General features: G+C 36.7%; 1 protein-coding gene across 1 annotated transcript; it reads right to left on the reverse strand.

Moving 5' to 3' along the window:
- Nucleotides 1-2199: 2199 nt before the first annotated feature.
- Nucleotides 2200-27831, reverse strand: LOC140778789 (protein ROOT HAIR DEFECTIVE 3 homolog 1-like). Its single transcript, XM_073123656.1, has 16 exons — nucleotides 27049-27831; nucleotides 24634-24700; nucleotides 23183-23279; nucleotides 22900-22970; nucleotides 22749-22812; nucleotides 22171-22236; nucleotides 21824-21871; nucleotides 21679-21741; nucleotides 21542-21598; nucleotides 19455-19571; nucleotides 19298-19366; nucleotides 19118-19206; nucleotides 18020-18098; nucleotides 12557-12722; nucleotides 4531-4622; nucleotides 2200-2648 (listed from the first exon to the last, which is right to left on the reverse strand). The coding sequence occupies exons 2-16, from the start codon at nucleotides 24651-24653 to the stop codon at nucleotides 2427-2429; spliced, it is 1320 nt and encodes a 439-aa protein (XP_072979757.1). The 5' UTR covers nucleotides 24654-24700; nucleotides 27049-27831; the 3' UTR covers nucleotides 2200-2426.
- Between the last annotated feature and the right edge of the window lie 90 nt (nucleotides 27832-27921).

A 27921-nucleotide genomic window follows, 5' to 3' on the forward strand; every position in this document is an offset into this window, starting at 1 on the left:
TTTTTGTTAAGTGAGTATTTTACTCATATCACTTAGTGAAAAAGAAGATAAGAGAAAAGGAGATTTTTTTTTCTACATACAACAAGAGTTTGCAACTAGAAGATTTCTTGGTTGGGATCAAAGGCACAAGGATTTTCTTCTTCACATCTACAAGGATTTCCTTACTTCAAGAAGGTTTGGGTTTCTCTATTGGAGATGTTATTTAAACTTGTTAATTTGAAGCTAAGATTATTGGTTTCTTGTGGATGGCATTCTTGTGACTTTGAGAGACTTGTTGTGGTGATCTTCTTTGTACCAATTCTCTTGATAATGGATTCAAATTCATACTCCGTGAGTTTTCCCTTTGAGAAGAGTTTTACATATAAACATAGTGTTCTAGCTTTCTTTGATGCTTGGTGTTGTTAATTACATATATTTCTTAATTGGCATCAATTTTAGCTTTCATTGTCATAGATCTCTTGGGTGAGAAAGAAAGCTCCTTTCCAACACCATGTCAAATTGATCCTCAACCTAAAATATCTTGCTCTCCTCTTTGGTGTCATTTTTTTTATTTTCATCAACATAAATAAAACTTGCACCATTCTTAACCCTTTATCTAGTGCTTTATTCTAGACCTCTATATTTGGTTGCGTGCTAAGTTCCTTTCTGGTTAAACATCTTGACCTCCCCCTTAAACTTGGATAGCTGACAGCCACAAACTCATTCTCGATCATTGACAAATGTTAGAAGAGGATGTCAGCCTGGCAAGTAAAAGACCTTATCAATTGAGGACATTTGGCCCTTGTCAAATAGGTGCTTTTGTTTATCCCCGCCTACTTCCTCTTAGGTTTTGAGGTTCTCAAATGGATCCTAAACAAAATCTATGTTCTCAGGCGAGCTTCCTCTAGAGAGGGATAACAAGATTTTTAGCTTTCATTATTTTGTCAACTAAGAGAAATTGGCCAAACCAAAGTTATTTGGTGGGCTAGGAATATTCAATCTTTGCCTCTTTAGTATCGCTCTTACAATCAAAGGCAAATAAATGTGGAAGTTAATGTCCCAAGACTCACAGAGATGTTCTCTCACTTTGAGAGGCATTATCAAATCTTCCAAGGTTTTTTCCATTGGACTCATTTTCTCTCTGATTGAAGGGAACTGGAGCAAATTCTAGATGGATAAATGGGCAAATGACTTGCCTCTTTTGACCTTGTACCTTAAGGCATTCCTCGTGTCTTCCCAATAGGGCATCTATTTCAGGGGCAAAGGATCGATTTGCTATCCCAGAAGAATTGACCAAGTCACTTCCTCAGACATTCAGGCACTTGAAGATCTTCTGCCATGCTTGATTCTCCCACCCTGAGCCCCTTCTCAATTCTACAGAAGTTCAGTAATGCCAACACTTTATCTTCTAAATACTTCTACAAAAATATAGACTTCGGAAGCATCCCTGTCCCACGGCCTCGAATCCAAATGGTGAATCTCCCTCCCTAACAAGGTTAGGATATTTCTTTGCTTGGCGACCATGAGATGTCTTCATACTAAGGATCCCCTTGCCATCAAGGGAATATATACATATGCCCCCTGTTTGCCCCTTGTGCAACAAGGACCTAGAATCAATTGACCACATTATGTTACAGGGTGCTAGACGTTAATTCTCTCCGAGTTATGGTTAACTCTCTGACGTTATGATCTCTCTCTAAGAACTAGAGTCAATGAATCTCAGCACTTTCCTCGGCCTTACCTATTACTCCTTCTCCCTCTTCTCTCTATGAATCCTAGGGCTTTTACCCAGATTTTCATCCTTTTTTTAATTCATCTAACTGGGCCACTTACTCTCAAAAACATAAGCTCACTAAAAAAATTAGCTATAAGTAATTAATAATAGCAGAAACTCTTTTTAAGGCATTATACCATGCAATGCACCAACGATATGTGTCTTTAAGATCATGGCACCTCCCAGAAAGATGCATCTAGTACCTACTTCCAATACAGCAGACACAAACATTCCCCCCTAACAAGTGTCTTCCTTATCAGATAATCATTTTGAATCTTTTTTGAAAAAATAATTCATCCTCTTAATTTTATTACAAGAATAGGTGTTAGTGACAAGCCGGTCTAAGCAGTTGTCGAACAGTGATTCAAGAACTAAGAACAGAACAGAGAAATGAGGATCAACAGATGACGTGAAAAGAAAGAATGTTTAGTAGTACAAACTTCTGGAGCAAACTGCATATATATAAGCTTTCATTATTACGTAAACAACAAAGTCCATCCAGAAGAACTTGTACACACTGTTTTCCCCCATCAAATAGTTGAAATTTCCAAACTCTAAGATCAGTTCGAGCAACATTAACGATAACAATTCTGCACGAATGCTTTACCGAAGCTTATTCACAGATATGCCAAAGAGATGGTGGTAAAGTATAGAACAACGTGAGATTATGCTTCTACCTTGTTCTTCTACGAATCACCGCGGAAATAATAGCAATTAACGCCGGAAGGAGGACAGGTGCCACCGCAGAAAGTATATACATGTAACCTCGACTATCTTGAGCTCTGGCTTCATTTTCTTGCTCAAATTCTTCTCTCAGGTTCTGAAATCTATGCATGGCATCCCTACGCTGATCTTCATCACTTTCCTTCACATCTTTCTTTATTATGCGTAGATCCTGCTTAAAAGAAATGGAAATACACAGCAAGGAACTTTAAGTGACTTGTGGATATTTTGACTTATGGTGCATGAAAAACTAGATAGCCTAAGCTGTTGACAATCACTCGATGATATAACAGGAAACAGACCTGATCTGCAAGTAACTTACTTTAAATTAGAAGCCTTGAGTTCTAAGGACAACCTTCAGAAACTTGATATATCTATCATTTCTGGCAACTAAGTCATTAATACCAACAATCTGGAAATGACTAAATATATTTTTTTCCTCCTTGAAAGTCCATTTCCGTAGTTGTTTAAGATAAAAGTTTCAGCACACAACCTTTATTTTTAGTGCCAAATATTCAAGTACCTTCCTCATACATCTGGATGCTTGATTAGACTTCTTTCCTTTTCTATGTTAGGACTAAGTAGGGCAAATATCACAGAAGAAAATTGTAAGTGAGTCTTTTGTTTTACTTAGATTACTCATTTAGTAATAGTTCTACTATTCAGTTATATCAGTAAGAAAAGAAGCTGAAGGTCTCCTGAAGGAGAAACGATGATTCTCAGTATGTTGCTTTTACAATTTTTACCTATTTATTAGCTTATTATGCTAAAAACTCGATAGGTCAATTATACATGTAATTTTTAATATTTTTTATTGCTAGACTGCATATGAGCCCGCATATACACCCATACACCGCATAGGCACTATACGGTCACAATACCGCCCACATACTGTGGGTAGTTCCTCACAACAATGAGCTCAATGCCCTAAGTCAATAGAGATATAGGATATATTCAAAGCAGGTTTAGTTGGTCTCCTAAAGAAAAGTAGGTGTCGAAGTCTGAACCCTTGACCACTAACTTCCTAAACATCAAAAGAAATTCTATTTGAAGAGCCAACTATAAAAACAGAATTAGGTCCAAGGCTAGCATATATCACTTTGTAGTTTCAGATGTATGACTAGACTAATGAACCAAAATGCTGGCAATGGAACCAAAATGAATTCTTGATGGAATTTGGGATGTCACAATGATAAAGAACACTAAATGATAAATCTTGAGCCCTAAATTAGTCTAATGGGGCATGCGTGTAAATATAGATATGATGCAACAGAAATAACTCCTAATACATTCTTGAATATAGGCATACAAGAATCAAATGGCGTTAGATCAACAATTTACTTCAGAAGAGTAACACGCTGGCATGAAATATTATGAACTAACTGGAAATTACCACCATGAATTTTAAGCCAATACTTATTAACTTGTATGGAATAGTCAAAATATTAATTACTCATAAGATAAAGAATATTACTTAATCACAGACAGAATGACAGAAATGAGGGTATATTCAAAAGATATAATTTAAAGGTCAATAATAACTCATAGGAAATTGGATGACAGAGAGAAGAAATTCAGGAATTACATTTGCTTCTTAGCTTAGGAAAGGACATTCTCTAGTAAAATCTGAGAAACAATAATACAACAGAAATAGTGGTTTCAAATCAGTAGCTATCTTGAAGGAAAAGACTTGATCTAAGTTCATAGAAAGTCCTTAATCATCTGAATCTGTTCTACATCATGATAGAGAATCATTTTCACAAACATGCTACAAATGTAATATGAAATGTTATAACATTCTTGTCTGTACTCTATGTGGCAATTGATCTACCAACAAATAGTCCCTTTTATGCATGCACAAAAGCTATACCCAACTGTCTATGCTGAAACTTATCTGGTTGCAATCCAAGTAGAATGACATGTAAGAGTAAGCAATGGTTAGGACTTTGGAGAACCAGGAATCATTCATAATGAACGATAATCAAATTAATTGAGTTGAATATTCTTTCTCCTAAGGAATTATTTAAGAAACAATAAGAAAAGCAATGGCAGACCTTCATGCTCTGGGCTCGGGCAAATGTTGTCAGCACTTCTCTAAGCATCTCGCAAGTCTTATCACATAGATCTTGGTATATTACGCTCAAACCTGGAATACAAAACCCCACAAAATGGAAGAACTGTGGACATGAAACTTATATAGGACAATAATCACAATGCTATTTAGCAAACATGCAGGAAAATAAATCTGAAAACATAGTGGAGTAAAAAAAACAAAATTAAAAATTAAAAGACAGCTGTCAACTGAAGTTTCCTAAAGACCAGAAGTAAAGCAACATACAGTTTGTAGTTTTCTAGCTCTGTCTGAATTAGAAACTCCAAATAGCAACAAGAACGCTAAAAAGGGACATAAACATTAAGTATCTTAACTATCGTTAGGACATAAGCTGCGATAAAAGCTGAAATCTTTCTAAATCGGAAGACTTACTAACCAACCAAGAAAGCATTAGGTTCAATCGATGGTCCATTAATATTCAAGAATCTGATTCAAACAGTCACAAAATCTGAATTCCCCAGTACTGATCTTTCATGAGAACTAATCTACATTGGCGGTAATAATTTAATTCAAACAGTCACAAAATCTGATCCAATAATGGTAATGAAATTAAATAAATAAACATACAGATTATAGAGATTATAGAATGTAATATTCTATATAAGTCGAGTCTACTATTTGACACTATTTCCTTAAGATCAATCCGCTCTCCATCGTTTGCTTCTAGAACAGCAGACGTCATCCTCTCAGAATATAACGACAGTCTTGCACACAAAAAGAAGCTGCAATTCGAGCTATTTGTCTAACTATGACAGTGCAGTACTTTTTCTTAAATGCAAAAAACTCAAAAATGTATGGATGGATTAAATTTTTCTATATGCCTAAATGTAGACTTCTTTCCTATTTATAGAAATAAACGGCCACAACGAAGGGGTGTGTCCATTCGATTGGAACAAAAGGACGTATCTTTTTATATGAAATGACACACCTCTTCGATGAAAGGGTGTGTTCATTTGGTTGGAATGTAGCATCCTTTCATATGAAAGGACGCACTTCTTTAGCTCATCTAAAAGGTCACATCTCTTTAGGCTCAACCGCTACTTTAAAATCAAATTTCATTCACTTACTCTCATAAATTTGAACAAGTGAATATATGACATCGAAATACTTCTTTGAGCTCTTTTAAATCCACCATTAATTTATCATTAATAATATGTGGGACCCCACTCAAATTTGAGCTCAAAGTTTATATAAATTCATGTTCAAATACATGATTTTCCAACAACCTATAAGTCCATCATGACCCTTAGCAAGAGTACATGGCAACGAAAAGTTTCTCCATACTGACCCCCAAGCTGCTCCTTGAGTTAGCATATTGGTAATGTTGTTCCATCTGTAGATCATCAAAGCTCCAATCATAAAAAATGAATGCTTTTGTCGAGAGTGGTAAGTGAGTCGTAGACATATTAGGAAGAACTTTATGCCCCTACTGTGCTCAAGAACCCCTTGACAACAGAGTCTCAAACTCCAAGTAGATATTCTTATGAGAATAACATCAAGATACCATTTGCCACTTTTCCTCTTCACCTTCACTGTCTCTATATCTACTCCTCCTTAACTGATCTTGGGATGCAGCAAAGCATTTTTATTCTATTTGTTTAGAGTTTTAATGCCCCTTCTAGTTATGTTGTAAATCATGGATTGTTGTGCTGGTCGGCACGACTAGATACATTTCATGCTAGATCAATATTGATACAAGGGAGCATCTTTATACTCCCTCATAGTCATACATACCGGTGCATGCCACTAGAAATTTAGCATATCTTACTTTAAACAAATCTAATTTGGGATATTTTTCATCTCCTTTGTTACATCTTTATATTATAAATTATACTTCAAAGTTTAGAACTCAATGAAATTTCGGTTTTCCCTATGTTATTTTTCCCAAATTAGAAGATCCGAGAAAAAATAGGGAGATCATGAGATTAGAATCTAACTATATATATTACAATAATCTAGTGTTCATGGACTTTAATATGGCCCCTAAAACTTAATTCAAGGCCTAGAAAGGTTTACAAATTATTTTTCAGTATGTGAAGACTATTCGGCATGACAAATATATATTGGCTCAACATGGCAAGTCCCAAGGATACATATCACGCCAAGCTATGATCGGCACACCCCATGCCATTGGCACCGCAATTCTTACTATAAATGGCCATGAGCTACAAATATTCGTTCGTGCCTCCATGCTTTTGTTTAGACTATGCTTTGGTGCCATTTTTTTCCCACCATTATCACAACTTGCTTGACAAATCTGCCTCTCAACTCCTTATATAATGAGAGAACTATTTAAGTAGCTCTCTCCTTGCAACAACTAGTGTGAGGTCAATAAACCCTTGTAGAGCCTCTCAAGCAAGGAAACACTCAATCAAATTGCTTCTCTCCACTAAATACTTGAGTCTGCACCACGTAAGTGCACAAAATCGATGGGTATTTATATCTTATTTTGTCAAACAATTCTCAACTTTCTTCCTAGGCTTCCTCTCCTTGAGCATTTGGGCATGGGCTTGAACTATTGTGTGAGAACTAAAAAAAAGAAAGTTTGAGAAAGAAGAGGGCGTACGTGCAACCCCCTCCCCTCTCCTTCTTAGTCATGCGACAGGAGTGGTTGCGGGTTTTCTGGCCACTCCAAATCAAAATCTGATATGGATCGTACATCCGTTCCCAATCAAGCTCGGATGTAGAGAAACAGTCAACGCAGTCGGAGGAGAATATTCTCAAAATATTCTCCCGTTGTCAGAAAATTAGGAAACCAACGAAGATTATTCCGTATCTTCCTGATCTACGTTTTTAATATTAACACCCTTCGCAGATTCTAACTGCACCTGGGGCGAAAATATGCAATATTGCGGTGAAGGTGGAGATGACGGATGATGGTGATGATGGTGAAAAAGGTGGTGATAATGGTGATGGATTTAGTGAAAAATGTGGCACGTTTTTTATATTCACGCCCTTCGCAGATTCTGACTGCACCTGAGGCGAAAATACGTAGTATTGCGGTAAAGGTGGAGATGACGGGTGATGGTGATGATGATGAAAAAGGTGGTAATAATGGTGATGGATTTGGTGGCACATGGTGTTAAAGTAATAAGGATGAGGGAGGAGAAGTTGGTCGAGATCTCAAGGAGGAGGGAGGACTCGACAGTCAAGGGGGATTAGAGGTAACCAGTGTTGAGATGACACACGGCTAGGGCTTGAACTAGGAGGGAGAAGAGTTAGGATCCCAACTACTATTATTATTGTCGTTATTTTAAGAGCATGCTCAGTTAAATTGTTATTTTATGTAGCTAAATTTGAGTTTTATTTAACACTATAAAATGTTAGAATTATTTGGTTTCAAGTGGATTCCACTCACTAAGCTATAGTAGTTGGCTTATAGATTATTTTTTTTTCTCTTCTAATATTTCAGGTATTGGTCAACGTAGCGACTAAGCGAGATGCGCTGGGACCCTACCTCCACTTAGGACCTACCCATTTATCTTTTCATTCTTTTAGTCTTATATTTTAGATTAATTATTAATTTAAATTCGTTTAGAGACTCCGTAATAATGGCATTGCTTTATTTTCATTACAATTAGTTTAAATCAAATAAAGCAAATTTTCTTCTTTTATTTATTCTTGTCATTATATACTTAGGAAGTATTAGTAAGACTTTGTGTATTTCAAGCGTATTGAAATACATGGCCAGTCATGATTCTAATTTTGGGTTGTGACATACTGTGTCTTTCAAAGTGTTCAAATATCAAATATAGCAACAACTATTCTCCAACAGCCTAAGCTTTTAAACTAGTTGGTGAGTTAACATAATATTAAAGTAGCTCTTGAATTTGAATCTCACCAAGCTAATCTATATTTAAAATATAAAAAACCTTCACCCATTCAAGTCAATTCCACTTTGCATACTACATCAATCTCCTTCAAATAGGATTTTGGACCTAATTGTAAGAACCGGAAAAAAAAAATTCACGTGCACTGCATGTGCGACACCTTCTTCTCTCGCCCGTTTTGCGACAATGAAGAGGTGGCGACAAATTTCTAATCCTAATCGAAATCAGAATTTGCCCTTATAAAACAAAACCCTAATACTAAAATTGGAGGTTTTTACACACTAAAACTCCCCCTTCTTCCTCTTTCTCTCCTCTTCTTCTTTCTTTCTCATCGGAGTCGCGTCATCAGTGCGCTGGAGCAATCAGAGATTGCAACTCGACTCGCTAGTGAGTGCTCTCCCACCCCATGCAAATTAAATTAAGTCTTACAGGGTAGAATATAAATACCTAATTATTTGGGCGTTTGCGATTTCGGCGAAGTTCGCTGGCCGACGGCTTCGAGTTGTTGTCGAACCTACTCTAGGAGTTTCTATGGAGCCCTCGTGGGTCGGATCGTCGTTGGCGACTTCCCTCATTCTTGGGTAATCGGCGGTATCCGCCAGTGCTGCGACCGTCGGTAACATCTCCATCTCTTTTTCTTCCTCCTCTTCCACATCTTCTCCTTTTTCTCTGCTAGGTGAAAAGAGAGCTCAGTTGGGATTAATTCATCCCAACCTGAGTTGGGTTTGGCCTGACCCAACCCTTTTGGATTTCGGGTTCGAGTTCAAGTTCGGGTTCGGGTTCGGGTCCGGACAACTTGACCCAACTAATTGAAGGCTAGTTAGACTGCAGCTTAGCAGCCCAACTCATTTTTTTTGTTCAGTTTGGACCTGGGCCCAGCCGATTAATGAGTATGTGTGGGCTGCGGCTGGCCCACAGCCCAGCCCAACCTTCTGGGCTTGAATTAGCCCACTTTAATTATTTAATTAGTTTTGAATTCAGCAACTTTGGTTATTATTAAATTAAAATAAGAGTTCAGTTATAGATGAAGGTGAAGAGTTGCACTCACATCTAGATTGCTGACAATAGGTGAGGGAATTTACTCATGTGTTTACCCTCTCATGTTTTGTATTACAATTTTATTATATTGTCTTCGTACTTTGTGTATCATTATTGTTTTTATGATGTATTATACTTCATGCCATACATTAATGTATAAAATATTATTCTTCGCACAAGTAGCTAATATATTGGTCATGAGTAACTTGCTTGACATGAGTTATAGTAGGTGGGACATGAGAACATATCCCGACTAGATATTTTCTTTTTGTACATCTCCCTAGGGAGACTCAAGTCTACCTTAAAGTCCCGAGAACAGACCTATATTTCATTAGCATATGATCCGTTTAGGTGACTGTAGCGCGATTAAGTCTACCTTGAAGTTCAGGGAACAGACTTATACATGATTAGTATATGATTTGTTTAGGTGACTCTGGTACGATTAAGTCTACCTTAAAGTCTAGGGAACAAACTTATACATAGTTAGTATATGATTCGTTTAGGTGACTTTAGTGCGATTAAGTCTACCTTAAAGTTTAGGGAACAAACCTATAACTAATCAGCATATAATCTATTTAGGTAATTCTGGCGCGATTAAGGAACTTTTGAAGTCCAGGGCACAGACCTATACATGATCAGCATATGATTCGTTTAGGTGACTCTAGCGCAATTAAGGAACAATCTCAAACTAGACTAGGAGTCTCTCTAAGATGAACTTAATCTCTCTATCAAGATTTGAAAATTCAGAATTAGGATCAGGATCGGTCTTCCGAAAAGATGATAGGTATCAGCCGGATCAGCTGTATTGGTCGCCCGAATTGGATCGAACTTTTTTTAATTACATAAAATTCTAAATATTATTTAAAAATGTAGAAAATTTTCTAAAAATTTAGAAAACATAAAGAAAAATAAGAAAATAATAATTATTCACATATGAGCCCTAAAAATTAAATAAAAGTATTAACTTACTCAAAAATCAAAACTTCGATGAATACCAAGCTAGCTCTCATAAATCCCTATGATCGTCGTCACATAATCATTATAAGTTTGATATAAATGATATCAAATGGATCTTATTGTCTCTAAAGAGGATAATAATCAATATATGAATCTTGTGTTTGAGGATACTGAGAAGGATAATAACAAGCATATGGATCATGTGATAGTTCCAAACAATGAAGACTTAATGAACCATAGTTCGTTGGAGCTAGATTTCTCCGTTAGAAAGTGAGTGAGAAGAAAAGGAGAAAGGAGTGAAAGAGAGAAAGAGAGACTGAGAAGAAAAGAGTAAAGAAAGAAAGAGAAAGAGCTTGGGGACATCAATAATTAATGTCCCCGGGTCGGATTCGAATCAGATCCATAATGAATCTGGCCCTGTTTAATCAAAACCGGCCAATCCCGATCCGAATCGAGATCAGCTGATCCTAGCCGATCGCAATCATTTGAGTGGATTCGCTCACTGAGCTACAGTTTTAATTATTAAATTTTGGCTAATATCATATTAGATAAAGAATAATTTTCTAGTTTTTAAGTGGATTCGCTCACTGAACTATAGTTCTTCGGATCCCTCTTCTAACATTTCAGGTACTAGTTAACGTGTCAACTGAGTGATATGCACTAAGACCTCACCTCCATTTAGAATCTACCTCTTTTATCTTTTAGTTCTATTAGTCTTTATGTTCTAAAATTTAGTTAATTCAGTTTGATTGGACACACATTGGTGGTGACATTGGTCATTTTCATTATTGTTGGATTATATTTATTGGAGTCAAATATTTATATTAAATTCTTGTCATGATGGACTTATAAAATTATTTATTAAAGCTTCGTGTATCTCAAGTGTATTGAGGTATATGGCCAATTATGATTTTGATTTTGGGTCATAACTTTGATTCCTCAGAATTAACATCAGATTTGGAGAAGGCAAAGCTGAAACTTCCCTATTATACAAAGAAAGAGGGATTTTAGTCTTTTGGCAACAGGAGTAGCATGTGGCTAACAAATCCATTTCTACCGGAACCGTAAGGGGTTTAGTTACACAAAGCTATAAATCAAAGTATAGGAGGCTAAAGTAGAATTAGGCCAACCACAAGAGTGTAAAATATATTTTCTCCTTAAGATCAGGCATGTTTCCCCTCCTTTTCAACACTAATTAAGTTTTTAACCTCACAACTTTACGTACAAAATATTAGGAGAATTTGCATATAACTCCCTACCATATTAGCACTTGTAACTCAAACATCTATCATTTCTCTAAACCTTCAACTATAGATGTTGGATTAAGTTAACAAGATATGACCAATTACCACATTACCCTTATTTACTAGACAAGGTGTCGGTAGGGGAGATACAATTGTTGTTTCCTTTCTTGGCTCCACAAATACTTCAACTTCTAGTTCTTCTCCCTGAGCTTAAACACACAATGATGAACCACAAAAGGCACCAAATGGTCTAGATCCTGGCAAACATCTAGAAATGAAGAAAATCTATTGTGACAAAAGATACCAGATGGAACCTATTATCATGCACATGAGATCTAAGAGCAGGAATGAATTAAATAAAGATAGGGAAAGGAGAATCTTTTTCAGAAAAAAAAAAAAAAAAAAAACTTCGGCCCTCGGCTCATCCAAAATACTTATAATTCTATAACCAAACGAAAGCTTAAAAACGAAGAGTTTGTTTCAATATCAGGGAGATAAACAAGATTTAGATCCATTACCTGAGTCTGAGGCTTTACTCGTAGACTATTGGGACAGAATAGATAGGTTAACAAATTGATCTTCAGGAATGGAGATAGTCAAGTCTTTGATGGTCCAAAGGGAGGTTTTGTATTATAGCAGTGAAAAAATGTTTCAGCAATAGAAATGAGATGCTACTACAAGAATGACGGAAAATTTCACATGATAAAATCATTACAACAGCTTTATATAGCGATAGAGGGGCCAAACCTATGCATGTATGATATTGAAGATCCTACATTAGGAGATAGATAAATGGTCAAAGCAATTTTCTTGAGAGAGATAAATTTAAATAGCAGAAAGTTGGTTCTAACTCAACTTAAATTGACATTTTATAGATTCATAGAAAAACATATATCACCTTCACATGATTCAACAAACATTTGCAAGCGTTCCTCAACAAGCTCATCAACTAGCATGGCTGGATCAGCTGCATTGCTTAATTGATAAGTGATTTCAGCCCTACTTTCAGTTGATGCGGCAGAATATAGTTTTTGCAACAAACCCCAACAAATGGGCCTCATTTTCTACAAAAAGAAGAGCAATATATAAGCAAGACAATCCATAAGTATATTATCATGACCACCATATAACTACTGAGCACATATCAGAGGTACTTGAAGATTTCACGCCTTTACTATACTCAATCAAAATGTAGTCATTAGAGTAAATATATAAAACTACTTACAAAAATGAACTATCTACCTAGCCAGATTATTCATTTTGCCTAGTTGCTTAATTGCAACTTCAGAGGCATATGATAATTCAACCATATTACATTAGATGAAAAGTAGAAAATTTATCTCTAATTTTTATCATAAACATTTTTTTTTCTTGTCAAGCACTGGCTAGAATAAGCACTGTACTAGAAACAAAGATTCTGAAGAACATAATAATAGTGCCAATTAAAAGTATTGCAACTTTCAAGGAAGAAACTTTGTTTAGTAGGAGTATCTAGACACTAACCATACTTGCAGGAACAAAACCACAAAGTGTTGACAACATTATATTCAAATTTATTTTCTGATAAATTTCAGGTCAACTTCATAAAAATTACATGAAATACTGAGAATTTCACCCAGAAGTCAATTCCAAGTGAGGCAATTAAAAAGATTATATTGTCAAATTACATTGCGAACAAAATTACCTTTTAACAAGACTATTAGAATGTAAAAGAACTAAATATATATCAACTAAGGATGGCAATGTCAATGGCACGCGCCATGCCGGCCGCCTGTCGGAAGCATCGTGCCGACATAAAAATTGCAAACAAAGGGAAAGAAAAAGAGGGCAAGGAGAGAAATTGGGAGAGGGACAAAAAGAGAGAAGGGGCTCTCCTCTGAGTCAATTAATACTAAAAGTTCTCAAGGCTAAGAAAGAAGTCTAGTACTAGGCAATCAATGCCTTCGGGAATGAAATTAAAATACCTAATGCGATCAAAAGGAAAAAATCAAAGTCAGAACGAGAGTTAAAAAAGAGTCTCAGTGCATCACATTCACTCGCACCCCAATCATCATTTGAAAATGTTAAAAAGAGTTTTATAAGCTAACAACTTTAGCTCATTGAGTGAACTCTATAAAAACTTAAAAATTAAATTGAGAGAGAAAAGGGCGCATGTTCACTGCACGTGCAACCTCCCTCCCCTCTCCTTCTCCGTCACGCAACGGGAGGAGTGGTTGCAAGATTTTCGACCACTCTGAATCAAATTCAGGTTAGAATTTAAAACCTAATCTATAAAAACCTAAATCCTCTCTTATCCACCCACCGCAAACCCCTTCTTTCCTCTTTTCATCATCTTCTTCTTCTTCTTTCTTTACCATCAAATTCGTCGCTGTGGAATCGGATCGCCGAAGCGCCACCGGAGCAATCAAAGACCACCATGCGACTCGTCAGTAAGCCCTCTCCCACCTCTCAAATTTATTTAAGTTTAAATGTTTAATAGGATAGATTAGAAATACCAAAATTTGGTGCTCGCAGTTTCGTCGACAAATCAGGTTGACCGGCAGCTTCGGGTCGCTGCAGCTTGTGCTTAGGAGCTCCACATCGTTAGCCTCGTGCCATGGTTGCCTTCTGAGAGAGCCTTCGTGGCTCGAATCGCCACCGGCCAAGGGTTAAAGCCGTGGGTCGTCGCGGTGGCTTCCACCTAAGGCCGTGTTCGGCGTGGTCGTGAAGAGGTTGATGGCGAGGTAGGCAAACTATCGGCGACCGTGATCGCCGGCGATCTTCTTTTTCCCTCCCTCCTCCCTCTCTTTCTCTTTTCTCCCTCGTTGTTCTCATCGAGGGAGAGACGGGTTCGGGTCTGGCTCTCGAACTCGAAGACTTGACCCAATCCTTAGTATTGGGTAGTGGGCTACGGGTTAGCCCACAACCCAATCCTTTTTAATTATTGGGTTGGGCTTTGGCTCAACCCGATTATTGTAAAAAGAAACAAAATCGTGGGCTATGGGGGTTGATTTGGCCCATTTGAACAATTTATTTAGCTTTAAATTTTAGAAATAATGATATTATTTAATTTAAAATTGTATTGTTATTTATTATTAAAGGTGGTGATTTTTAATACGTGAACTAGAGATTAGAGATTTCAGTTGTTTTACCTAGACTCATGTGAGTGGGTTTACTCACATATTTATTCATATTATATTTCGTACTTTTTATCAGACCACATATTTCTCTATGCAATTTTTTTTATTATATTTTCTATGTGTAATTTAATTTTTGTAATTTTGTGTGTAAAATATATATTTCAGTGCATCGCTATACTTCGTGCAAATAGAAAATTTTCAATGAGGAAAATCATAACTGATATTTGGTATGATTTAGATAATAGTTCATAGTTCCAGGATAGATCGCTTGCGATTTTCCGTGATGACTCAAGTCTAGCTGGAAGTTCAAGAGAAAATTCTATTTTAGATCACCGTGGTAACTTTCTTAGGTGATTCTAGCGAGGTTAGAGAATAATCCCAGGTTAGATCGAAAGACTTCCTAAGATAACTCTAATTTTTTCCAACGGTTAGTGGAAGAGACAGGATGTATTTATCATATAGTAACATCTCCTGGTGACCGTAACCGGATTAGCTATGAGAAAAAAACTGAGCGTCTTTTCGAAGTGACCTCTAGATGATGTGAATCCACAAGGTATAGATTGGAACTAAGCATGTTATGAGATATGACTCTCTGCTATTATTATTGTTGTTATTATTGTTACTTTAAGATAATGCTTAGTGGAATTATTATTTTATATCGCTGGATTTAGATTTTATTTAAAGTTATAAATTTTGAATTTATTTGACTTTTGAATGGAAGCCACTCACTGAGCTATAGTTGTTGACTCATGGGATTTCTCCTTCTAATATTTCAGGTAATGGTCAGCGTGACGACTGAACGAGATATATCGGGACCCCACCTCCACTTTGGATACACTATTTTTACCTTTCAATTCTTTTAGTCTTTATGTTTTAGACTATCTGTTAATTCAATTTACTTAGAGATACATTAGTGATGACGTTGGTTATTTTTATTATTATTGGATTAGATTATCGAAGTTAGATTTTCTCATTAATTCTTGTTATTGTGTACTTAGAAAGTATTAGTAAGGCTTCATTTATCTCAAGCGTATTGAGGTACATGGTGGGTTATGATTTTAATTTCGGATCGTGACGAACCCACTTGGTATAAATATAATAGCTAGCGAAAACTATAATTTGTAAAGTATGATTTTAAATCCAAAGTTCAACAATTTGTGAAACACGAATAATATCTAACATTATATCAAGCATGTTCATAACATGAGTAATAACAGTGCGAGTAACAAATGATAATATGCTCAAATTTCATTATGCGAAACCTCTCAAATATCAACTTCCACAGAATGTCATATTTCCCATCTTAGGTTTGTGCTCGTGTCTTTTCTCATACTTATAACATGTCAACCAAAGGTCACCATTGAGATAGCGTGCAGGTCTTTACCTCATATCCGATCTAACTAGGGTCAATAGAGAGGTGTCCTCTGTCTTTTCTTCTAACCGTTAAGAGAGGTAGTCACCACAAGTAGCTTTCTGATCTAACTTAGGACTGTTCCCTAACCTCGCTAAATTCTCCAAAACAAGTAATAATAGTGATCTAGAATAGGTTAAGATATTCCACGTGGACCTACCAATGAGTGTTAATTTTCAGCTTCATATTTTGCAAAAAAAGAATATGATTTTCACACCCCATAGTGACTCGAGTCTATCTTGAAGTCCAGAAAACAGACATTCTATATAAATATAGTTACCTATATACGTGACTCTGACAAGATTAGAAAACAGTTGTTGACTAAATCGAAAGACTCCTTACGGTGACTTTAATCTCTTTCAATGATTAGAGGAAAAGACAAGGTACATTTATCACTTTGTGACACCCTCTGGTAATTCTAATCAGATTGGCTACGAGGAAAAGAACTCAAGCGCCATCTCGAGGGTGATCTTTAGTTGACATGGACACAAAGGCATAGATCCAAGATGAGAAATATGGTATTTTGTAGAGATTGAGAGTTCTACATAATTAAATTTGAGCATGTTATCGGTTGTTACTCGTACTGTTATTATTCATATAATGAGCATGATTGGTTTTATGTCACATATTATCCGTGTATTACAAATTGTTAAACTTTCAATTTTAAAATCATGTTTTACAAATTATAATTTTTATTTAATATTATATCTATATGGAGTGCATTCACGCAGAGCTAAAGTTGTTAGCTCATAAAACTCTCTTTAACATTTCCAAAAGATGATCGGGATGACAAGTGAACATACCGCACCAGGATTTTTTGACATCCACTTAGGACTTTGATTTTTTCCTTTTAGTTGCATTAATTGTTTTAGTTTTATTTTGGAAGACATTGGTTGCCTAGTACTGGACTTCTTTCTTACCCTTGGGTGTTTTCATTATTAATTGACTTAGGAGTTATTGACATATATTTAGTTCTTTTATATTTTGGATTTTGGGAATTAAATGTTAAGGCTTCCAGTATCTTAACTTCTCAAGTTCTATTGGGGTGCGCATGCACGACCAATCATAATTCTGAATTGAGGTCATGATAGTATCAGCATGTGGCATAAGGGCATCCTAAAGATACCCGCGTGCTGTTAGGTATTGAACTAATCAGCAAAATTAAGAAAAATGCCTAAAAAGTTATTTTAGGGTGCCATGCTCCCACTTGGCAAGACATGCGCCTCGGCATGTGCTGTGTGGCAAGCAAGGACCGACATGCCCCACTAGTCATTATTTTCGTAAGAGAATAGTCTTAATGATAAGAATATGATTACCATTCACTATCCACTAGTCATTGTTTTCTACTATGTTAGGCAAGATTTGCTGTTATCATGTTCCACATTTTTCTTTTCAATTTGACCATAGTGCAACTATAAATTGATATAACTTATCTCTTACGTGGTTTAAGAATTTATCAAGCTCCACTGTGAATTTCAATCAAGTCGCTTCATTCAATTCAATTTTGATATATCAAGATTGGAATGATTCTCACTTAAATTTCGGTAAATAAAGCTTGCATTAGATTTATTCAAGCCAAATAATCAAATTAAGCTTAAATCACTTGTGAATATTTCAGAATTCCCCTGAATTTGGTTAAAAAAAAAAGTAAAGATGATCTCCACTTCAACTAATAGACCAAGATAAAAACAATGGTAATCAGATATAAAAGAAAAAAAAAAAAAAAGTATTGCCCAAGTAGCCTTTTAGCAAGAACTAGTTACCTCCTGACAAAAAAATAAAGGAAAAAAAAATGTTTGACATGTAAAAGTGACACAAAAGAGTAACTCACATTCAGTATATCAGCCTCCAACACTTGGCGTTTTAAGTTCCTCACATGTGCTTCATATAGGAGAGTTTCTTGATCATATCTTCCAAACACACACAAAGGCATGTAAACAAGATTATGGAACAGAAACACCATAAATTGTGATTGAGAATAATAAAAATAGAGGGCAACAGTCATAAATATTATGATAAAGAAAAGGATGCTCCATTAGTCGAGCTCTCGATATGAATGATAGTACTTAAGAGGTCTTAAGAGCCAAATTGGGTGATTAGCAATAAAATAATTAAATATTATTCTAAAGTGAAGAATGATCCATTGCATAATTGAGCAGATTAATGTAGTTACATGTTCAACTAGACATCCACACTATAAGAATTCCTGCCAGATTCCTAACATGGAAAGTAAGGCAACAGATCTACCCAACTAGTTGCAGTAGAGGAACAAGTAACCAGGAAGAAATTTACGAGTTCTTGAAAAGACCGACATGCATTTCGTATGCTCACAAATATGCAAAAGAGTACACAAACATTTCCACTTGAAATTTACTATGATTGAAACCATGGGCCACATACAAGAGAAAGGGACCATGGTCCCATCCCCCGGCTCCCACAAATTTTAAACTATAGTGCTATTTTTTCAATTAAAACCCTATAGAATTTTTTAAAAAAATTATTAGATATATTATTTGGGCCCCTCTAAAAGTGGAGTCCGGCTCAAGTCTACACAAGGCCTGGCACAGTCGAGTCCCAGACTAATTTCAGACCGGGTTTGGGTTCGGGTTCAAGCTGGGTTCAAGTTTTCTGACCAAATTCAGTTTATGCCCATGCTGTTGTGTGTGCCAAATTACAGGCAAAACGAATGAGCCAAGCAAATGGAAGGGCTAAGCTTCAATTGATTTAAAAATTTATTAGAAATAAAATAAGATCCAGATTCTAAAATTACTATTATATCTTAAAACTAGCCATTTTTAAGGTAAAGTAAGATATTATACCATAAATTACAGTTTTACCTCTCAAACTAACTATTTTTTGCCACAGAGAAGTAAAACTGTAATTTGCCCCAAAAATTTGTTCCAAGAGGTATATAGTTAGAGTATCTCACCTAAACAAGATGCAGTCCATAAGGTTCTCCAGCTTTTTGCTAAACTCCATTGGAGTAATTTCCGTATCACTTTTTAGTGACAAATAATCCTAAAGTAATAAAAAGGAGAAAAGGTTAAGTTGTACAAGCAAAAAAGACTTTCAAGTTTCAAACAAACAAAATAAACATAAAGTATAGTACCTCATGAGATTCTAAAAGATTAAGACTATCTTCTGCAGACCTTTCACAGAAGACTATTGAAACCATCATCTGGGGTGTAGCAAATGAATTAAAATCATGCACACAAGTTTCCAATGAAAACATTTTCTATAATGGTTGGTGGGACAATTATTAATACCCTATGAGTAGGAATATCAAGTCGCCTATTATTTCGGATAGTCTGCCATATCTTCTTCACACTGAATGAAAATCCGCGGGCAGAAACCTTATCTTGTCGGTACCCTGCAAGATCACTCTTAGCAAAACAGAACGTAAATGTTCTTTCAGTAAATTCTTCAATAACTGTTGATGCCAACAGTCACTTAAGCATAAGCATAGTATGTATACAAGTGAGCGAGTATGAGGATGCACATTAGAAGAAATAAGGTATGTTGCCTTAAAAAGTGCCTTCATTATGAGCCCAACAGCAACAAGACAACCGTCCATAGAATGCCCTCATTTTGAACCTATAGGTCTGACATGGTTCTTTAGATTCTCTAACCCTCTTTTCTGCGTAAATATATCCTATAATTTGTCGATAGATAACTAAGAGGCCAAATGAGTTTCTAGTGTGAGGGCAATGTCATCACTCATTTGGAGCAAGAATCTATAATCTCATAAAAGTTGGATGCAATTCAGCAGAAGTGCTAGTGGTCATATTCTTTGCATGGATAGCCGTGCTGGCAGCCTACCGACACGTGGCACGAGGGGGTGCCACACGACACTCCTCCTAGTAGCTTCGTCATCGACCTCGTCGTCGAGCTCGCTGTCGCCGTTGGCCTTCGCCGTCGCCCGAATCCGGATCCACAACTCAAGTTCTAACCGATAAACCCTCTCTCTCTCTCTCTCTCTCTCTCTCTCTCTCTCTCTCTCTCTCTCTCTCTTCCCCTCCCTCGGGCTAGGGCACCCGACGCGAGCTCAGGCTACGGCGACAGTGACGGCGAGCGGGAGCGGCAAGCGAGAGCGGCGACCTCCAAGGTTGCATAAGATTAGTTTTACATTTATAGCCCATGAGGGCACGAGACCTCTCCTTTTTGGGGTGAAGCCAATGAGATGTTGTGGCCAACAACATGGGAAAAACTTGCGCGAGATGTGTGGTCAAAGGCATTGCAATTAGGTGATGTTATTTGTGTTTATATATAGTGAGACTACAATGAGATAGCATTGCAATTAGGCAGTGTCAGTTTTGTTTATATACAGAAGACTACAATGAGATAGCTGATGCTTTAGCTAAGGCTGGATGTACTAACTTTTATAGTGGGTGCTTGATGCGTGCTTGATGTAATGCTAAGTTAAAAGCTAGGCCGTAAATTGTAGCCTATTTGGCTTAACTTCTTAAGAAAAATAAATAAATAATGTGCTATAATTTCAGCCAATATTTCCTATGATCTAAGAGAACTTGACCTTTACAGTCTTAATTCATTATGTTACTATAGACAAATCCAATTGCTTAGTTCTTTTCATTTAAAGTTGAATAGTCTATTAGATCATAATTTCCCTCATCTATTTGATGATTGATTTATGCTTTTAGAAAACAAACTAATTCTAGATGGATCTCTGCTTCAAGTGGTAGAACTCAGTATTATCAACCTACAATCCTCGCAGAGAATTTCCATTGACAGCCTAGAGTGCAAGAGAACTAACTGGATTCACTCCTTCAAGGAATTATTCTTTGACTACGCATTTTTGACCCAAACAAAAGTTCATATTACAGGGAATATTCTTTGACTACGCATTTTTGACCCAAACAAATGTTCATATTACAGGGAAGACTACACAGCTGGGAGTGCAGGATTTCCTACCGAAAATGATGCCGGCAGCCAAGGACACCAACCATGCCTAACTCAGCAACAGCATGTATTCATCTCTATGCACTTGCCTCCCTCTGGCATATGACTCCATGTAATTAACCGTGAAAAATAGGAAGAGGACCCTTAACTCATAAGGGGAAAAGGATTCGAAGTGGATAAAAGTATAATATAAGAGGACCCTTCCCCATCCTCTAGTTTATTGTTACATTTGGAGCCAATCCTAGACCGGTTTCATTTGAATATCGTTCAATCGATTTGATTTCAAAATGGATTTCACTGTTTAAAAATAATGGAAAATTAAAATAAATATTATTGTTTATAAAATAATGAAATTGAAATTGAAATGATGGTATGTACATTTTGTTGAAATAAAATAGAAATAAAACATAGAACAATTATATAAAAATAAATATACCTCTTCTTCGAATCTTGTTTCTTGAAGAACTGCGTCCGGCAAAGCTACAACCAATACCTTCAAGCCACAGTAATCGTCAAAAGTGAAAGTTTAAATAGAGAAAAAGAATTAAATTAGCAAGATATCGAGCATATAACCTCAATATAGGCACTGAATTGCACTATCTGTTGACCAGATTGATAGTGTATAGACTCCCATAGCTGCAGAAAATGGTTGGTACATGTCATGATTCCCAATATGCCTAGATATAAGACGAAGAATAAGAAGACAACGAAGAGCTACCTGTTCCATGCTTCTAACAACGTCTTTCTCTAATATCTCAAATGGAGTCTACAATAGCAAAATAGAAAGCAAATTAACCTGAAATTCTGAAAAATATTGTGGAATGCTAAGTACTTGGAAAGGAAATGAGCAATGGGCCGTCAACCCCATGACGAGGAAATGGTTCCGATAAGAGTATCCAAACAAATGCCTCAACAATTCTCTCCTACCAATCTTATCACAAAACCTGCCTCATCCATGAATCAGAAAATTAACTCAAAGGTAGACAGGAATGACATTTCAGGTAGGTAGTGAGATTTGTCAGGGCAGTAAAGCATTACCCATTTAATATTAAAAGAGATGCAAACCTTGTAATCATAGCCTCGTATAACAACCAGCACTTTTGTCCGGCCAGGGCCAAGTTTTGCTCTTTCCTGCAAAAGGTGTATATTCGGTTAGATGAGGTTTTCAATCTAGGTATTATGAAATAATTCTCTCATACCAACATTGTGGTCCATGATAGACTATGTTTATATCTCCTAAACTATAGAGTGTATTATCATTGTTTGGTCTTAAATTCTTTTCATTCTAATTATATCTCCAAACTTTTAAATTTTGATAATGTCCCTAATCCATTAATTTGTCAATCCATTATATGGCTAAAGAAAAGATCATGTGATTGGCAAGCAACCTGACTGGCTACCCTTCTTGGGCAGGAATTTTCATCCCTTTCTTCCATTCCGCTATACTATCTTCTCCATGACACCTCTACCACCATCCTTTATAATTGTGCATAAAAGGAGATGAAAAAACAAGAAAAATCTAATGTACAGGAACTTTCACGTCCCGAATCTGACAATGCCAATTTATGCATTCCAAATTGGAAATGAAAAGCTACACTTAAAGCATCACTTGTTCAAGCTTAAGGTTAATGTACAGGAAGTACCTGAAATAATGTCCTAAGAAGTGGAACACTGCCACCCTCTACTCGACCAATGTCATGTAGCCACCTAAAGACAAAAAGAATGTCATGTGTGTATGCTTGTATGCATGTGTTTGAAAGAGGGAGAGAGTGAGAAGCAAGTCAGAGGACTAACATGTTCACCATCATAAGGTCTGAAATTGTCAATGCCAAAAGAGCAATTTGCCTTTCGAATGCTCTATTGTCCTGATATTGAAAGACAAATATGATAAATTAGTAATTCTTATTATTTGCCACAATCAATATAGTCTGAAATACTACTGACCAAGATTTTAAAATGAATTGACCAAACTTTCACTGTTAATCATTGACTAATCAAACATAATTGTTAAAATTCATTTGATAAAAGAGCCTGAATACCAAAACATGTAAAGAGACCTGGGAAAAAAAAGAAATACCTCTGCTCTTTCTCTCCCATCATAACCCTCTACATCCATAACCAACATGCACGGTCTGATGCATCGTGCTAACCATATTCCCTCGGTAATTCGCATCCTGAATTTCGAAGTTATCCCATCTATATTTGCTGGCTTTTGATGAACGTAAAACACTTGCAATTACCAAGAACGAATATGCTAAGATACCTACTAAAAGAGAGCAACCTAAAGGGTAGAAAATGGGGAAGAAAAGGAAAGGACTATTCAGTAGACGTACAAATTAATAGCCTAAGGACGAGATGAAATCAGAGCATTCAACACACGTTCTAAGGATCTTTAATAATTGGTCTTGATACTTTTTGTTGTTAGAATAAATTCAAGAGACGATAAACTCGAAGTATAGCAAAACTAAGGCACATATTAGGAAGAAGATCCATTGCAACACAGGGGATTTACTAGCTATCGAATTTAAAGGGTTGAACAACCAGGAAGTTTTGCAGTTCATGGACATTTCCAAGTCTCATCTTGAAAGAAAACAACTCTTACAAGAGAAAATCCTCGTCTTGTTTAGCGGAAGACAAAATAGAAAAAAGGGTGGAAACCTTCCCAACAGTTGTGCTAAGTGAAAAGAATAAATACTCGAAGAAGTAGCTTTGTTCCTAATGAACCACCTTTTGAAATATCGGAGTTTTTTTTTTTTGTTTAAAACTTAAATACAAATTTTTGTGAATTACAAAGCCATTGACTTTGACGCCACTTCAAATAAAGTATGGAAATTTAAAACTGCTAAGAAAATTAGTTGAGATTTTATTTCAAAAATCTGAGATATAATATTTCACTTTTTTCCTATTTTATATTTTTATTATAAATCCTTTCCTTTCTATTTCACTATTTTCTAATCGTTTTGTGTTCATCTTATCTTTTAAAAGTTTTCTGACAACTCTACTTTTCAATTTAATAAAATATAACAAAAATAATAATAAATATTTTTTATTTATATGTAAAATATAAAGTATTGATGTAGGATCTCGATTGTAGAGTTGAAAAAAAGAAATAGAAAAAAAATAATTAAATTCGTGAAATCTACCAATAGAGGTGTCGGGAGGAATCCACCGATAAACACTTAATATATAAAAGCTCTTAAAATATTTATTAACCTATAAAATATAATTATAAATCTTTATATAGGCAAAATAAAGTAAAAGATAAAAAGTAAAAATAATCTAAGAAGATGACTAGTCACAATCCTCGTTAAACCAAATTATCATGCGTGCTATCGTTTTGTTTTGTGCGCACGAGAATAAACTTAAAAGAAAAGGATAAGAATTAAAGCGGCTACAATTATTTTAGCTGTCATTCAGATAAATGTATAGTTTTTTTGCTAGAGAAGCTAATGCGAATGCATGATGTTAGAACAAAATCCATGCATAAAACCCTCCGAGCTGCGCGAATGGTGAAAGGAAGGAAGTTACCTTCCGTTCTCCGCATTCATCTCGTCAAAGTTGGTCCCGAAGAGACGGTTGAGCAGGAAACTTTTTCCTGATCAGAGTAAGATAGCAAACAACGATTATTGAGGGACGTAATCTTAGATGGAGAAGGAAGATCGGAATCCTCACCGCTGCTGTCACGACCCAAAATAGGAATCATGACCGGCCATGCATCTCAATATGCTTGAGATGCACGAAGCCTTAATAATACTCTCTACGTATACGATGACAAGATGAATAACTAAAATGAGAATGTGCTTTATTAAAATTTTATTACTAAATGCAATTAAAATAAAAACAATGTTAATGTTTTTGAGTCTCTAAAATAAAATAAATAAAATAAAATCTTCTAATCTAAAGCACAAAATCTAAAAGAGCGGAAAGGTAAATAGGTGAATCCTAAGTGGAGGTGGAATCCGAGTACATCACGCTCAGTCGCCCCGCTGACTATTACCTGAAATAAATAAACAAATACAAAAAAAAAAACCCGTAAGGCAACAACTATAGCTCAGTGAGTGGAATCCACTCACTAACCAAATAAATTTTAATTCATATAAATGCTGAATAAATTATACTAAAAGCAATAATATCCATCATAATATGCAATATGCATGCTCTCTACATAATAATAATGATAACAATAGAGAAATGTCACAACTTGTAACCTTGCACGTTTTCAACATATTAACATCTTTTTGATATTTATACTGTCATATGTCTCAACGGGTCTAAACCCTGTGGATCCACATCAACTAGAAGTCACCTCGAGATGACGCTCGGGACTTTTCTTCATAGCTGATCCGGTTAGGATCATCAGAGGGTATCACCCTGTGATCAACACACTCTGTCTTTTCCTCTAACCGTTGAGAGAAGTTAGAGTCACCTAGGAAATTTTCTCATACTTCCTAGGACTGTTCTCTAACCCCGCCAGAGTCACCTAAGAAAGTCACCGCAGTGATCTAATTTAGGATTTTCCCCTGGACTTCCAAATAGACTTGAGTCACCACGGAAAATCGCAAACGATTTATACCGGGACTGTTCTCTAGGTCGTATCAATACTAGTCTTATTTTTGTTTTCACAAATTTCAATATTTGCACGAAGTATAGTGATGTACTGAATATAATAATTAAATACACACAGAAAATAAAATAATTAAATTTTCGCACGTACTGATGAAATAAATAGATTTGCACAGAGAAAATTTACATGTTCTGACAAAAATACGAAATACAATAAAATAAACATGTGAGTGAACCCACTCACCTGAGTCTAGACAAGACAACCGAAACCTCAAATCTCTAGCTCACATACTAGAATTCACCATCTTAAATAATAAATAATATTCAAATTTTTAATTTGAATAATAACAATATTTTTAAAATTTAAAAAAAACCAAAAAAATACTAAAATGGGTTTAAAAAATACCCATTGGATTGGGCTGGGCTGCTGGTCCGGCCCAATCCAAAAGAAATCAACTAAATCGGATTGGGTCGAGGCCCAGCCGAATTAATCGAATTGGGCTCGGGCTAACCTTCAGCCCACCAGCTTAAGTGGTTCGGTTCGGGTTTGTGGATCCGAAATCCAAACCCGAACCGAACCCGACTTAAAAAGGAAAAGGTGGTTGGCTCGGGTTTCACCCGAGCCCAGCCAACCCTTTTCTTCCCCCCCTCGCGACCGACGCGAGAAGATGACTGAGGGAGAGGGTGACCGCCGGCGACCTCTCGCCGGCGATCCCTTCACGACCACCTTCAACCTCTCCTCTCCCTCTCACCCTTCCTCTGTCGTCCTCACGAGGTGGAGGAGGACTCATCACCGACGGCCGACGCGGAATCCAACGCCGATCAGAGCCACAAGGGCCTCGTAGAAGACATCTCCGACACCAGGCTCGGAGCACGAAGCCTCCGGTGATGATGCAGTTGCGACTCGAAGCCGCCAGTCGGCCAGATTTGCCGACGAGGCCGAATTCCGCAAATTAGGTATTTCAGATTTACTTATTTAATTTTAAATTAAACTAGAGGGATGAGAGAGGGCTCACCGGGGAGGAGTGTGGTGGTTCCAATTTCCTCCGACGACGCTCCGACTGGCCGATTCCACGGCGACGACTCCGACGGTGAGGAAGAAGCGAAAGAAGGGAGGAAGGAGAGAGAGAAGAGGGCTGGGGGATTTTGAGAGAGAGAGGATTAGGGTTTAATTTATAGATTAGATGAGGATTTCATCTAATCCGATTTGGATTAGACCGGAGAGGGAGAGGGGAGGGGCTGCACGTGCAGAGCACGTGCACCCTCCTCTCTCAACCCCTATTATTATTATTATTATTATTATCATTATTATTATTATTATTATTATTATTATTATTATTATATATATATATATATATATATTTTTATTCTGGTTTTGACAGCTGCTCTGAGCTCCTATAATGGAGACCACAGCGTAAGGAGCGCCGGGGGCGGTCAGCGTCTCGGATTCTTCGATGAAGTTTTGCACCGTTGTTTGATCGAAGGTTCCCTCTGGTCCGATCATTTGGATGGGCCCACCCTCAAATTGAAGAGGCTGCTCATCATCACCATGGCTGATGACGCTCCTCCTCTGCCTATTGTTGCTGTACTCGATCATTAGCGTGGGAGGTGACGTGCTTCTCAGTCCAGCTCCACTGCTACTGGGGCGAGCGGCGCTCCTCGTAGTGCCTGCTGTTGATCGTTCCATCCAAGGTTCCAAGACGTGAATAAGGCCAGATATATCGGTGGAAGCCCCACTGTCGTTGAAAGCCTCGGGAGGCAGCTGCTCCATTAGAGAGTTCAACACATTCATTAAGGTAGATATCTCGTTGGAAGCCCCAAGAGCCAGCCGCTCCATTGGAGAGTTCAGCGAGTTGGAAGTAGTACTGTCGTCGTCCACACTGGAACTCCGGCCAGCTCCAAAGAATCTCGAAGAGTCCATGTATTTTCTGGTCATAATCAAAACAGTGAGCAGATCTTAGAGTTAATATGCATGCTGGGAGAAAATTATAAAGACGAAACTTTACATGTACTTTCACAATGTTAGAAGCTAGAAACAAACAAGAATCCAAATCCCAATGACCTGGTGTTCTTCCTTTCCTCGTTAATTTGTATAGATACCTCAAATTCCTCCAATAAATATATGCAATCGATCGCTCACCCAAAGAGAATTAAATTTCCTCGAAAAATCCAGGTGCGCAAAAGGTTGTGTCCTTTTTTTTATTTTCTTTTTTGAGGCCACGTCTTCCATCCAAAGCACGTCGTCGTATTTTT

Source organism: Typha angustifolia, chromosome 15 (assembly GCF_048772165.1).
Source record: "Typha angustifolia cultivar Huaian chromosome 15, ASM4877216v1, whole genome shotgun sequence".
Taxonomy (NCBI): domain Eukaryota; kingdom Viridiplantae; phylum Streptophyta; class Magnoliopsida; order Poales; family Typhaceae; genus Typha; species Typha angustifolia.